Genomic DNA, 14,509 nt, shown 5'->3' on the forward strand with positions numbered 1-14,509 from the left:
TATGGCTCCTGCCTGTACCTCTGGAGCAGCTTTGCACTGTGGCTGTGGTCTGAGATAGGGATGCAGTGGACAGGGAAATGACAGCTGGTCACTCCCCTTCTCGTGTGGGGGTCCTGAGTCTGGGTGTTGAACCAAGAGACTCTGAAGTGACTTTAACTCCACAGAACCCAGAGCTCCACAGTATTGACAAGCTTCGTCACACTCGGAGGCCATGTTTTCCCCCTCTGAGAAGCAAGTCCCCAGTCTGTAGGGTTTGGAAATCACGTTGTCTAGGACCTGAGTCCTAGAAGAGTTAGTTTCAAATTAAAGCCACCAGGTGGCGCTGTTCCTTAGCAGTTTCAGCAGAAAGTCGGGAGCCTTTGTGCCCTTAGAGACTGCTTAGGGGGTGTCTGATCGATCATTCGGGCCCGCTGAATCTTGTGACCTAGCTTGATCTTGTTGGGATGGGTCAAGTTTGAGAGATCGTTCACTTCTTTTCAGTGGCCCCCACTCTGTGGATGCCTTCTTGGACACAGGCGTCCTGGGCACAGCCCTTTGTCTCCTGGGCAGCCCTACTAGTCAGCTGTGGCTGCATCTGAGTGACTCTGATGTGTCAGGCAGGCTGCTGCAGGGACTCTAGTGACCTGAAGCCAGGTACTTGGAGCAGATGGAGCAAGGCAGTCGGAGCCAGCCTGGAGCTGCTGCAGTTCACAGACGTGGCCCTAGAGGGCGCCAGTATGCAGTGTCTGCCGCTCTTCCTCTGGCTGTTAGCAATTATTTATGGTTTTTATTTGACTAGTTCTTTGCAGTGCTAGTGATGGGATGGAAGAGCCTTGTGCCTTCTAGGCAAGGGTCCGCACTATCTCCACCTCTCCTTTCCAGAATTCTTTCATCCTTTGCCATAGGCATCCCCTCTTGATTTCTTCAGCATTTACAAACCTGATTTTCACCCCACTCTAAATCATTCCGCCCTGCCAGACCCTCTACTACCTCCTAACGATCTAATCTCACTATGGGGCTTAGCAAAGCCACTAGATCCGTGAGATCCCAACTTGTTTTGGTCTACTCTCTACTGCAGTGATGAATACCATGGCCAAAAGCAACTTGGGGAGGAAAGGATTTATTTGGCTTACACTTATTCATCACAGTCCATCCTTGAGGGAAGTCAGGGCAGGAACCATGGAGGAAGCTGCATACTGGCTCACTCCCCATGGCTTACTCACCTTTCTTACACAACCCAGGGCAACCAGCCCAGGGATGGCATTGCTCACAGTGGGGCCGGGCCTTCCCTTACCAATCATTAATCAAGAAAATGCCCCACAGAAATGGCCGCCGAACAGTCCAATGGAGGGAATTCCTCAGTTGAGGTTCCCTCTTCCCACGTGACTCTAAATTTGTGTCAAGTTGACAGAGACCGCCCAGCACACTGCTGAATCAATTCTCCTGCGACCTATTCAGCCCTCGCATGCCATCAGACAGCTCTCAGACCCGATTCCCCCAGTAAAGCCTGCCCTTTCCCTATTGTCTTCTAGCGTTTGGTATTCATAGAGACTTCAGCCAGTGATAACTAAGTGTCTACCAGGGACTGGTTTCCCTTGCATTGCTTCAAGTCATGTAACTTTTGTCTGGAGGGATGGGTAGCTACACTATTCAGTTCCTCTGATCTCATGCCAACTTCCCACAATGCACCCTCCTCCCACCACCCCACAAGCAAAGCTGTGGGGAGCTCGTTAACGTAAGAGTCCTTCCTGAATCCTGCAGTCCAGAGGCAGCACACTCCTAGCCCCCAGAGGTTCCTGCAAGCCGTTAGTAAGGCCCTGTCTGCATGGATCTTAGATTTTTCCCTTCCTGTGATTTAGGGACCTGAGGGCTGTCTTCTCTCCCTTTCATCTCCCTCTCCTCTTCACTGTCTGAGTCTCCCCCACAGTTCTCAGGGAGAGCGCTTTAGCACAGATCTAATTTGTCTCTGAGTTGTGTCTCGCCATGTGTATCGGCCAGCAGCCAATACAGCCAGCTCCTCCTCTTGACACCTTTTATGCCAAATCAGAGGCTAGCACAGAGGACAGTGTCCGTGTGTCCTTCCCCCACTGTCATTCTTTCCTTTCCGGGCAGATGGGTTAGCTTCAGTGGCCTGTCTGAACACAGCGCGGGGCATTCCGCTACCACAGACTGCCCAGGCTCCCTTCTCCTCCGTGCTTCTGTCGCAGATCACAATACATCCCTAGTCCATTATCTGTCTTGTGGGCAGACTCCGTTCATCACACAGCCACACCACCCCTCGCGACATAGAGGAAGACATCCACCCCGGGATTCCTCGGGACATTCCACTCTTGGGGAAACTGAGGCAGCCTCAGTTTGCCTGTCTCGTCACAATGCCACTGCACACCCCCTCACACACACTCATCTTTGGTTTATTTGTGTCCCTGTTTCCAAGCGAGCCAACAGATCAGAGAAATGTGTCCACCCAAGTCCTGCTGAGTTTAATTGGGGAACTCGGACAACTACAGCAGGGAAGAAGAGTCTCCTCCCCCAGCAGTTGTTAACTGCTTATATAGTCTCAGAGTGGGGCAGAGACTCTGGTGCCTCATGTAACCTCCACAGCTGACCGTGAGTGGGCCTGGTATTGTGAGTCTACTGTAGGTAGTCACAGCCACTTTGGTTTCAAGACAATATAGGCCTCTCCCCTTGATGCTGCACCATTCAGGGATTGCTTTAGTCTCCAAGCCCACCTGATGGGAACCTGGAACCTCTCCAGGTTGCTGCCTTGCTCCTGGCTGGCTATGTCAGGCATTCCCTGAAGGGAGTTTTGAACCTCCCTCTGGACTCAGCATTTCTGTCAGTGGCCACAGTGCTGACGTCTGTCATCTGCTAAGCTGACATTCTGCATCAGCTCTGCCTCTCAGGGGCCTGTCCTGAATCTTTCCTTCTCTCCCCACACTCTCTCTCTCTGCTTCTGTGTCTCCTGAGGCACTGCAGCGACTTGCCTGACTTGCACTTTTCTCTGTCAGGTTTGATCATCACAGTGAGCTCTTGTGACTGAGGACTTAGTGTGTGTCTTAAGCACTCTTACTTCACTCCCCAGGGTTCCTTGAAGTGGCCCTCCTGCCCACTTCAGTTAAAGTTCATTTTGATTTTCAACAGATCTTCCTTGTATTGAAGTTTTTTATTTGTTTGTTTTTAAGACAGGCTCTTGCTGTGTAACTTAGGCTGGTCTCAAACTAATGACAATCCTGCCTCAATAGGCATGTTCCAGAACACTTGGCATACAGTTTTTTGTTTTGTTTTGTTTTGAAAGCTATTTACTTGTTTATTCTCAAGGCCCAGGCTGGCCTTGAACTTGCTGTTTAGCTGAGGCTATCCTTGCACTCCAGATCCTCCAGCTTCTGACTGGAGTACTGGCATTACAGGAAATTCACTATGCCTGGCTGTAGTAAAGTGTTGTTAGTCTTTCATGCTCATGCTTTAGAGGCATAGCTTCTTCTTGGGTCTCTGGAAATCGAGTAAGACCTTCTCATTGTCTCCTGTTTGCTGTGTTCACCCGGCTCTCCAGGCTAGGGCCTTTGCTTGCTCGCAGATGTCTCTTAGGGCTGATTTCCCCAAATGTCTTTCGAGTCTTCATGGTTCTTTTGTGCTTTACAGTGGTAACACTAGACTGCTTGGTTTCAGGTGCCCTGGGTTTCTTCCGTGTATGTGGTCCCTGTCCCTTGGAGGTCATAGATGCCTCCTTGTGTGGGGAGCTGGCTACCTTCTCTACCAACTGTGTGCTGTGCAAAGATGGAGGAGGGGGACCTTGAGGGACCAAGCTCTGCTCCTCAAAACACACACATAAGAAACAGCAGCTGGGATATTCTAACTGTTCATTTATGTTGCTCAGATTGCTCAGATTCTAAGTCAGATCTTCTTTGTTGCTATATATATATTTTAAGATTTATTTATTTATCACATACACAGTGTTCTGCCTGTATGTAAACTGCAGGCCAGAAGAGGGCACCAGATCTCATTATGGATGGCTGTGAGCCACCATGTGGTTGCTGGGAATTGAACTCAGGACCTCTGGGAGAGCAGCCAGTGCTCTTAACCGCTGAGCCATCTCTTCAGCTCCTGCTATTTTGTTTTTTGTGACAGTGTCTAATTCTGTAGCTGGCCTGGAACTTATTATGTGGCCTAGGCTGGCCTCAAATTCATGGCAGTCTTCCTGCCTCATGCTAGGGTTACAGGAGTGAGCCACCAGATAAGTCATACTTTTTACTACAAGGAAACAATTTTTTTTTTTGCAGTTACAATTTTCAGGTCTCTCTAGATTCTTGCTCTATTTTTATTAACTGCTTCCTACAATACCTACAATACCTACAATACCACCTCTACTCTGAGATTTATTGTCATGACAGTCTTCTTGTGTTTCTTAATTTCCCATGTGTTTTCCTCTCCCTAGAAGACATCCTTGAATAACTGTCTGAGAATTCATGGCGAGTAAAATGCTAAGTCTTCGAATGTATAATCACATATAAAATTCCCACTTCAGAATAAACTTCCTGGTCTAGGAACATAGCTCAGTGGTAGAGCACTTTCTAAGCATGTGTGAAACCTGGGGTCCACCCCACCATGAAAGGGGGGGAGGGAGGGAGAGAGAGAGTGGGAGTACATGCTCATGTGTGTACATTTGGTACCTATGCATATGTGTGTGCACCTGGAGGCCAGATGTTGATACTGGGTATCTTTCTGGATCATTCTCCACCTTATTACTATTTCTTTTTTCTCTTTTGAGGTGGGGGTCTCTGAATCCAGAGCTCAACGACTTAGCTAGGCTGGATGGCTAGTGAGCACCAGGAATCTACTTATCTCTGCCTTCCCAGCTCTGAGATTACAGATGTGCATCATCAAACTTGGCCTTAAAAAACTTTAGTTTTATAAGTGTATGTGTGATTGAGTATATATGTATGTGTACCACATTGCAGTGCCCACAGGGGCCAGGAGAGGGCGATGTATTTTCTGGACCTTTCAGGCAGTTGTAAGCCCCCTGATGTGGGGGGCTGGGGACTGGACTACTGTACTCTGGAATAGCAGCCAGTGCTCTTAACTTCTGTCTCTCCAGCCCCACACCTCTCTTTTTATGTGGGTGCTGTAAATTCAAACACAAGTTCTTGAGGTTGAGTGGCAAGCCTCCTGCCTCTGCTTTCTGAGCCACACAAACATAAACAAGCCACCACTTCCAGCTCCCGTTACTATGGAGACCCTTCCTGCCATGCCCCCTTGCTATGATGGTCTGTACTCAAATTATGAGTCAAAACAAATCTTCCTTTTAGGTTTCTTCTGGTCAAGTTTTTGGTCACAGCAACAAGAAAAGTGACGGATACATTATCACAGCCAGTTTCCTTCAGCCTCATCTTATTTTGTTTGGGAGATTTTATTTTTATTTTGTGTGTGTGAGTGTCTCACCTGCATATATGTCTATGCACCCGTGTGCACCCAGTACCCTTGAAGGGCAGATGACGATTTTGGACGCTCTGGAACTGGACTTATAGATGGTTGTAAACTTCTATCTGGGAATCTAACCAATGGTCTTAACAACAAGCCATATGTCTAGCCCCTAAATTTTGTATTTTTTTAAAGATTTTATTTATTTCTTTATTATGTATACAACATTCTGCTTCCATGTATATCTGCGCACCAGAAGGTGGCACCAGATCTCATTGCGGATGGTTGTGAGCCACCATGTGGTTGCTGGGAATTGAACTCAGGACCTCTGGAAGAGCAGTCAGTGCTCTTAACCTCTGAGCCATCTCTCCAGCCCCCCTCTTTTTTTATTAACATAGGGGAAAAGGTGAACAGCCAGCTCCCTGTGTCCTTGTGGGCTTGCTTCCTTCTCCTCCTCGGCTCACTTCCCATTCTTGGCCAGTGCTGCCAATCATCTGGCATCCCTGTATCCTTCTGTCCCCATGGGAACACCACTCTTTTATTTGCAGTCCCATTTGGAGCCACCGTTTGTATAAGGGTCACCCCACCCATGTCTGATGAAGCCTGTGAGTAAGCGCTCTGTCTTTCCTCAGACTACGTCTTCCCAGACCTGACTGAGAAGGCGAGTTCCATGGAAGATCCAGGGCAGGCTCAAGACCTGCCAAATCTCCCCTCCATCCTGCCCAAGACGGATCTTGCTGAGCCTCCCTGGCATATGCCTCTGGAGGAGGAGGAAGAGGAAGAGGAGGAAGAAGAGGAAGAGGAAAAGGAAGAGGAGGAGAGGGAGAAGGAAGAAGCAGAGGAGGAGGAGGAGCTGCTCCCCGTGAGCGGGTCCCCAGAAGGAACTACCGTGCAGGCCCATGACTCTTTACCTAGCGTCAGCAGCACCAGCAGCCAGGGTCCTGGGGCCACCAGACACAGGCAGGAGGATTCTGGGGACCAGGCCATATCAGGCATGGAGGTGGAGAGCAGTGTGAAGCCCACCTTGTCAGTGCCCTCAGTTACCCCAAGTACAGTGGCCCTGGGGGATCAGAACTATAGCCAGGAGTTTCTGGGCACTGAGTGGCCAGCTGGAGGGCTGGGGGTACAGTCTGAGGTCACCCAGGGAGCTGGTGAGGAGGCCACCCTGGGAGCAGCTGACTTAGATGGCCAGCAGGGGGCACTGCCATCCTCTTCATTCCCACAAACAGTGGCTCCCAGTGGGACTGAGGTACCCAGTGAGGGTCACCTTTACCCCAGGACCCCAGACTCCTTCCCACCAGGACCCCAAGACACAGAGTCAACCCCTTCCTCTGCTACCTGGGGACAAGAAGGTCTCAGTGAGCAGCCCCTGGAGGGTCAGGCAGCTGAAGCTCACTCACTAACACCGTGGGACTCTACTCAGGTAAGACAGACAGACAAGCTGCCCTTCCTCTGTAAGAATACCTATTGTCCCCCTGCCCCCGAACATTACAAACAGTGAAGCCTCTCTTTTCATTTATGACACCCTGTTTAGTCTTATGCACGTGGGGTGGGCTCCCTGGCATGGCAGTTCAGGAGGACGTGGTTGTCTTCAGACCTCAGGCCTGCAGCTCCTCCTGCTCTCCAGAGGTCTCTCCTGAGGCCTCGGTGCCCTGCTTTCTGTTTCCTGCACAGGTGATCTGCAAGGACTGGAGCAACCTGGCTGGGAAGAGCTACATCATCCTGAACATGACAGAGAACATAGACTGTGTGAGTGCTGAGCCGGCCATGCGCAGGGCCAAAGGGGAGAGGGAGGCCCCACAGTAGGCCTCTTGCTGGAGAGAGGCCAGCCCAGTCCAGAGCTGAGCCGGCCACTATCTACCACTTAGGGAAAACCAAAAAGAGGTCTTTTCTGCTTAAAAAAATTCTAGGGCTCTTTTCCTCCTCGATTCCGTAGTTTTGGGTTTTGTTTTTTCTTTCTACCCCAGGTTAACCCCAAATATGCTTTGTAGCCAAGGGTGAGTTTGAACTCCTGATTCACCTCTCCAGTGCTAGGATTGCAGGGTCTGATTTTATTCAATGTTAGGGACCAGACTCAGGGTCTCATGCCTGCTAGGTAAACACTTCGCCAACTGAGCTGCACCTCTGGCCCCTCCCTCTTTTCAGTTTGAAGGGACTTGTTCCTGTGTGCTATGGGCCTTATTCTCTAATGAGATCTACACCTATTCTTTTCGTCTGTAGGGTTTTGTCAAAGAGACAGGGTCTTACTATATATGGGTAGGATAGCTTGGGATTTCTGAGTTCAATCAAACCTCCCACACCCACCTTCCACCTTCCTGGGAGTACAGTCAAGCACCACTGTTGTCCAACAATATCTTTTTTAAAGAGCTGTTTTCATGTGGGGTGTAGTGACACATGCCTGCAATACCAGCACCGTGGCAGCTGAGACAGGGGAGTCTGAGGTTCAAAGCCAGTTTGAACTGTCTCAAGAAGGATGTTTACCCCATCCTTGTTGCTTTTTTAAAAATTTGTTCTTAAGCTTTTTTTAAATAAGGAACATATGTTGGTGTTTGTTCATAGTTCTCTGGGGAAGTTCTCTGGGGAAGTTCTCTCAAAAGGCTGATATGTGTACGTGTGTGTGTGTGTGTGTGTGTGTGTGTGTGTGAGAGAGAGAGAGAGAGAGAGAGAGAGAGAGAGACAGACAGACAGACAGACAGACAGACAGACAGACAGAGACACAGAAGTGCCCTCAAAGCCTTGCATAGCTCATGGGATGAGAAACCTATCTGTGATCAAGATGGTGGTGCCCTATCTTATTCTGTTGGGGTGATAAAACATCCAAACGAAAAGCAACTGGAGGAAGAAAGGCTATTTGGCTTTCAGGTCACAGTCTGTCACTGGGGAAAAGTCAGGGCACGAACTAAAGCAGGAACTCAAAGCAGAACCCATATCGGGCAGTGGTGGCTCAAATCCTTCATCCCAGCACTCAGGAGGCAGAGGCAGGCGGATCTCTGTGAGTTTGAGGCCAGCCTGGTCTATAGAGAGAATTCCAGGACAACCAGAGCTGTTACACAGAAAAAAATAAAAATAAAAAAAGCAGAACCTGTGAAGGAACACTGCCTGCTTCCCCTCCCCACCCCCGACTCCCCAGGCTCATACTTAGATAGCTTTTTTTATACAGCCCGGACCACCTACTCTGGGGAAAGGTGCAGCTCCCAGTGGCCGGGCCCTCCTGTATCAATTAATAAGACAATTCCTCGCGGACATGCCTACAGACCAACCTGATCTAGGCAATTCCTCAACTGACGTTCCTCCTCGAATACCTGAGGCTGTGTCAGGCTGACAATACTAGCCAGGACTGTGGCTTCTACGCTGGTGGCCTGGATGTACTATTTACTTGGAAGTGTCTAATGTCAGTGGCATTAGGTCTTTCCTTTTGGGATGACTAGACTGTCCCACCAGAAATATGAAGAGCTGTTGTCAGTGTTCTGGGAGCCAAGGCAGTGTTGAGGTTGAGCATCTCCATGTAATAGATATGCTTACATGAACACCGGAACTCATTAACTCCGGATTGCAGAACAGATCACTCCCCACGCAGTCCAGCTGGACGTCCTCGGTTACTCTGGTTTACTCTTGAAAACATGAACTCCCAGGGCTAGGACGTGGCTCTGTGGTACTGCTCAGCACACTCCAGACCTTTGGGTTATCCCTAGCATGGTGTGTGTGTGGGGGGGGGGTGAGGGGGTTAGAAAACAAAACATAAAAGAGAAATGCATTTCTCCAGGCAGAGAGATGGTTTGCTATAGGTGTATCCATCTCCAAGCTTCATAGCTCTCATCCAGTAACCCATTATTTCCTTTTTCACCTGCATTTGAAGAGAATGGGACAGTGTGTGTGTCAAAAGTGACACCCGGCCCCTTGTCGTCAGGAAAAGACGAGGAGGAGGAACGGGCCTGCTGCTGCCTCTCAGAGATGGTTTCAGAATTTTGCATCTGAGATCTGCAAGAGTGCTGCAGACTAGCCAGTTTCTCCTCCTTTCTACCGAAGACATAGGGGGGCAGGAAGAGAGCCAGCAGAGATTAGCAGGCACAGGTGCAGAGTGGTGAAACAGTAAATGCCAAGCTGATCTTGGCGTTCTAGATGCCAAGAGAACCTTTGCTCCAGAGATGGAGGGTCCGATCTTGCACCTGGCACAAGAAATGCTGGGAAAAGAGGCGTTTGGGTAGTCATCCGGGAGGACCACAGAGTTCTGGCTTTTGCTTTAGTGAAGAGGGCTGGTTTACCAGCAGGGCTGACTCAAGAAGGACAGCTACTGTCCCAGCATCAGTGATTGAGTGACTCCAGGATGTTAGCCTCCATCTCAGATGGGGACGCTGAGGTTCAGAATGCTGCTGAAGGTCAGAGCTGAGAAACTGCAGCATTTGAGCCCTGGTGCATGTAGTTCCAAAGCCAGGGCTTTCTCTTCCTGAGCTAACTGAGTCTGGCAGACTTTTCTACATTGTAAAGGGTGGCTGGCACATGTGTGGCAGAGCAACTGAGGGCTGCCGAGTCCCAGAACAGCAGGCAGAAGCCTGTCCTGCCCTCCCACATCAGTGACCACTCGACCCTGGGCTTGCCCGACTGTTGTGGGACAGAACTGCTGACCAGGAAGCTAGAGAGTGTCTAGACTTGAGGTGCACTGGGCATTCACCATGGTAACAAGGAAAAGCCTAGTATAAAACTCAGGTTGGCATGACAACCATGGGATAGATTCATCTCTGCCTCAGGTGTCACAAAGAAGGCACATTTTCCGATAGCCCAGCTCCCACAGCACCACAGCTGAGCATCTGGGAGAGGAGTCTAGCTGGGACTCTTGGAAGAAATGGAGTCGAGGTTTTTCACGTACAAGAGGGAGAAGCTGCTGAAGAGGATGTGAGGACCAAAGGAGATCTCTTTTACAAACAGCAGGCATGAGCCTCGAGGCAGCAGCCTGGCCTCTAGTTCTGCTCTACTAAGTTCTTGTGGAGGGCTTGGTTCATTTTCATGTTACATTCTGTAATTATATTTGACACGATCATCTAAACAGTGTGGTAGAGTCTGAGGGAAAGAAACCACCTCGCCTCGCCTCACCCCAACCCCCTTGGCCTGCTCCCAGGGTACTCTTAGCCACTTCTATTTGTTTTTCAAGTCCCTGTTGTAAAAGCACTCCTGTCACTCTCTCAAGGCTCAGTGCTGGCCACATGCTGAGACGACCAGCAGAGGAGCCCCACCCACTGTTCTCAGTCTCCCTGTTTCTTGGTGGCTGTTGTGACTTAGCGTTGTGTCTTCCCCAGAACCGTACACTTGATATAGGCATCATTGGCCTGCTTCCAGAGGTCTGGACACTGCAAACCCCAGTTAAGGGTTTGTCATTGTCAGTGGACCCATCTATGTCCCCTCCACCTGAGTGGCTCTGGGGCAGGCTCACACCTTTACCGTGGTACCTGCAGATGGAAGTGAACCAACAAGCTGTATCTGTCTATACCCTGCTCTCAGGTGGTCTCAGAGCCGAGCAGGCTAGCAAGAGGACCATCTAGGTCTTTGGGAGATGGGTTGAGAGCAGATGGGGTCAGGATACCACCAGTCCTTGAGCTTGGTTCCTCTGAATCCCTAGGAAGTGTTTCGGCGGCATCGGGGACTACAGCTCCTAGCCCTGGTGGAGGAGGTACTGCCACGTCACCGCAGTGGCCACCGTGGGGACTGGCACATCTCTTTGAGCAAGCCCAGTGAGAAAGAGCAGCACCTGCTGATGACACTTGTGGGAGAGCAGGGTGAGCTGTCCCCCCACAGGTTCATACTGGGGGCTCAGGAAAGAACAGATAGGGTTGTAGAGCCAGGAACCCCAGATAGCGGCATGCCACTGTAGGACTCTGGGTGGAGTGATGCCTGGGTTCTGATGACGCAGAGACAGCTATGAACATCACACACTATGAAAGGGGGGACTCTGGGGCTGCACAGGTGTCTTCTAGCATCACACCTGTCATTTGGTGTTCCAGTGAATGGACTTGGTGGGAAAAGGTTGACAGGGAACATACATAGGCCCTGAGGCTCTCTATGATTAGAACCAGAAGTGTGGCAGAGGAGGCTCAGACAGAATGCCCTAGGAAGGGGTTGGGTGGTGTGGAGACACCTCAGGGGTGCTTTGGTGATGATGGCATTTCTTCCAGGGGTGGTACCCACTCAAGATGTCCTTTCCATGCTCAGTGGCATCCGAAGGAGTCTGGAGGAGGTAAGCGTACCAGGACTTGACTTGGGGCCACTGCAGCTTCCTTGGCCATCCCTGATCTCAAAAATGCTGAAACAATTCACAGCCTGCTCCAGGGGAGGGGTGTGCCTCAGGGCCCGGGCCACCCACCCCATATAAAGAGCACGTGCAGGAAACCAATTGAGCAAAAGGACTGCACACCCTCAGGCCATAGTGAGAGTAGCCATGGGAAAAGGGATTAAGTAGGACCTGTCTGAAGTATCGTGTAGAACCTAATGGAGGGGGAACAAGATAGACCCTGAGGGGAACCTGAGGTGGTGGGGGATGTCTGGAACTGGGAAACACCCCTCCATTGTTAGAGGTGGCCCTGATTAGTTGTGGTCTTCTGGCCCCTGCTAAGCTACAGAACACATAAGCTAGAGGTTCTGCCCCTGCTTTCTCTTCCTGACCCATGGACCTGTTCAATCTTCCCTTTGGAGGGTTTCTGCAGTGTTTGACAACACCCAGATGTCACAATGCAAAGGTGCTATGTGTTTCTGGCTATATACAATGTTTACAAGGTCTAGACTACACCGCATTCTCCCTTGGTCCCTTTTTCCATTCCGTGGGGTTTTAAGGATTAAAGAGAGAGCTGAAGCCCAGAGAGGTCAGGTACCTTGCCTGAGATCACCAGGTAGCAAGGACCAAGCCTGCTGCTACACTGCCTGGATGACTCTTGTCAGCCTTGAAAATCTGGGCTCGTGAACACAGATGGACAGTGGAAACTGGCAAGGCTTTCACATAATTCAGGGAAGAGCTGAAGCCCAGCCTCTGCCCTAGAGCTCTCTGATAACAGCCCTCGCCTTCCTTGGTTTCGTTTTACCTGAAGCTGCAGAGCAGCTTTGCCTTACAGGAGAGAAGCCAAGCCCAGCCCGAGCAGAGGCCCCACATGTCACCTGTGATCTTAACACTGGGGAAGGGAAGAAGCTGAGTACCCCCATTGTGGGCTGCAGCTGTCATCCCCACATAGCCCCCAGTGATGCCAAGCTGCCTGAATGACACCACCTACCCCGAAGGTGGAAGCTATGCTTTGGGACACCAACTTTGAGGGGTGGATTTGAACGTCTCCCAGATGCCTTTTTGTTTTGTGTAATTGATGGGGACAGGTGGGGGCCCCATCATTTCGGGCCACAACAGTCATCATGGAGAACAGCCTCAGTGCTGGGCAGGGCAGAAGTCAGTGAGGATGTGAGGGAGCTTAGATTTGCGGCCATTGGAAGAGCTTGGGAGCTTTTAAAGATTTATTATGTAGATGTGTTCTGCCTGCATGTATGCCTGCACGCCAGAAGAGGGCACCAGATCTCATTATAGACAGTTGTGAGCCACCATGTGGTTACTAGGAATTGAACTCAGTGTGCTCTTAGCCTCTGATCCATCTCTCCAGCCCCGGGGGCTATTCTTAGATGAACCAATAGGGACAGAATAATATGCCCTTCAGCACAAGTCCAGGTCCCAGACCTGTCAGGGGCTCCAACTTCACCCTTGTAATGTTAGTACCTCTCAGGACTTTTGCTGAGGCCCTATCCCCCCACCCCCGCCCCTCAGATTGGCATCCAGAACTACTCCACCACCAGCAGCTGCCAGGCTCGGGCCACTCAGGTGCGCAGTGACTACGGGACGCTCTTTGTGGTGCTGGTGATCATTGGTGTCATCTGCTTCATCATCATTGTGCTTGGCCTACTCTACAACTGCTGGCAGCGTCGGCTGCCCAAGCTGAAACACGTGGTGAGTATGCCAGGTAGGGCTTCGGAAGGGTGGAGTGCTGCCAATGCCACTCAGCAGCCTCACCTGGTGGCCTGCACCAACTCAGTTGTGCTCACTGCCAGGCCGGGCCTGCTTCCACCTCTCTGAGGCTGGTACTGTGGTTTCCTCTGCGAGAAGGTACACAGTGGGGTGCGGGGTGCCAGTCTCACCAGAGGGTCCCTCCTCTTCTCTAGCTTCCATCCCCAGCGCCCCTCGCTTCAGGGCTTGAGGGCAAAGGGTTCCTGCAACCTACAGTAGAGGAGGGCGTCAGGCCCTGGTCATCCCGCTCAGCTCCTCTGCTAAGTTTCCAGGAGTCTCGTATCTATAATGGGGTTTGTTGGGAGGGATCAAGTGACATCAGGGAAGTCACAGGGTTTATGGTGCAGAGAAGTAAGGCTAGAGCTGCAGAAACTGTCTACTGGGCCCCAGAGAGCACCCCGGGGGCGTGTAGTGGTCAGCTACCACGAGTGCCCAGCTCTCTCTTCCGCTGCCGCAGTCGCACGGCGAGGAGCTGCGCTTTGTGGAGAACGGCTGCCACGACAACCCCACGCTGGACGTGGCCAGCGACAGCCAGTCGGAGATGCAGGAGAAGCAGCCCAGCCTGAACGGCGGTGGGGCTATCAACGGCCCGAGCAGCTGGAGCGCGCTCATGGGCAGCAAGCGCGACCCTGAGGACTCGGACATGTTCGAGGAGGACACGCACCTGTGAGCGCCGGGCCACGCGCAACTGCGCGGGACTACCCGACGCCGCGGCCCCGTGCCCCTCCCAGCCCTCCACGCAGGACCACTACGCTTCCCCATCGCAGCAGGCGACCACGGCGCAGCTCCCACCCCGTCCCGCCCGGCCCGGCCCCGAGGGCGGCCCGCTCCCCGCGCCCGGACTCCATTAAAGCCGCCAAGACACGCGGGCCGCTCCGCCTCCACGCCTGTTTCTTGCTTCCCGAGGGCGGCGCTCTGCGGGTGTTAGGGACCGGGAAGAGTAGGCGGGCCACCGGAGGTCATCCGGGTGGGTGGGCGGGGCCAAGGGCGGTGGGCAGGCAACCGTGGAGTTTATGGGCGTGGCTAGATCGTGTGGGTGGAGTCTAGGGAATGTATTGTCCTCTGGGTGGAACCCAGGCGGGGTGGGCTTGA

The 14,509-nt window shown here is 51.6% G+C and overlaps 1 protein-coding gene across 2 annotated transcripts in view; it reads left to right on the plus strand.

The window, feature by feature from the left end:
• Positions 1 to 14,272, plus strand: part of Podxl2 (podocalyxin like 2) — a 33,158-nt gene extending 18,886 nt beyond the window's left edge. The window contains exons 3-8 of one of the 2 annotated variants that reach the window (XM_035448708.1): positions 6,027 to 6,817; positions 7,069 to 7,143; positions 11,006 to 11,162; positions 11,559 to 11,620; positions 13,181 to 13,360; positions 13,854 to 14,272. In XM_035448708.1, coding sequence (XP_035304599.1) covers positions 6,027 to 6,817; positions 7,069 to 7,143; positions 11,006 to 11,162; positions 11,559 to 11,620; positions 13,181 to 13,360; positions 13,854 to 14,087 — 1,499 coding nt within the window. In that variant the 3' untranslated portion in view covers positions 14,088 to 14,272. The remainder of the gene's footprint in view (positions 1 to 6,026; positions 6,818 to 7,068; positions 7,144 to 11,005; positions 11,163 to 11,558; positions 11,621 to 13,180; positions 13,361 to 13,853) is intronic. The other variant, XM_027428675.2, reaches the window with a different exon arrangement.
• The last annotated feature ends 237 nt before the right edge of the window (positions 14,273 to 14,509 follow it).

This window comes from Cricetulus griseus, chromosome 8, assembly GCF_003668045.3.
Source record: "Cricetulus griseus strain 17A/GY chromosome 8, alternate assembly CriGri-PICRH-1.0, whole genome shotgun sequence".
Classification (NCBI taxonomy): Eukaryota; Metazoa; Chordata; class Mammalia; order Rodentia; family Cricetidae; genus Cricetulus; species Cricetulus griseus.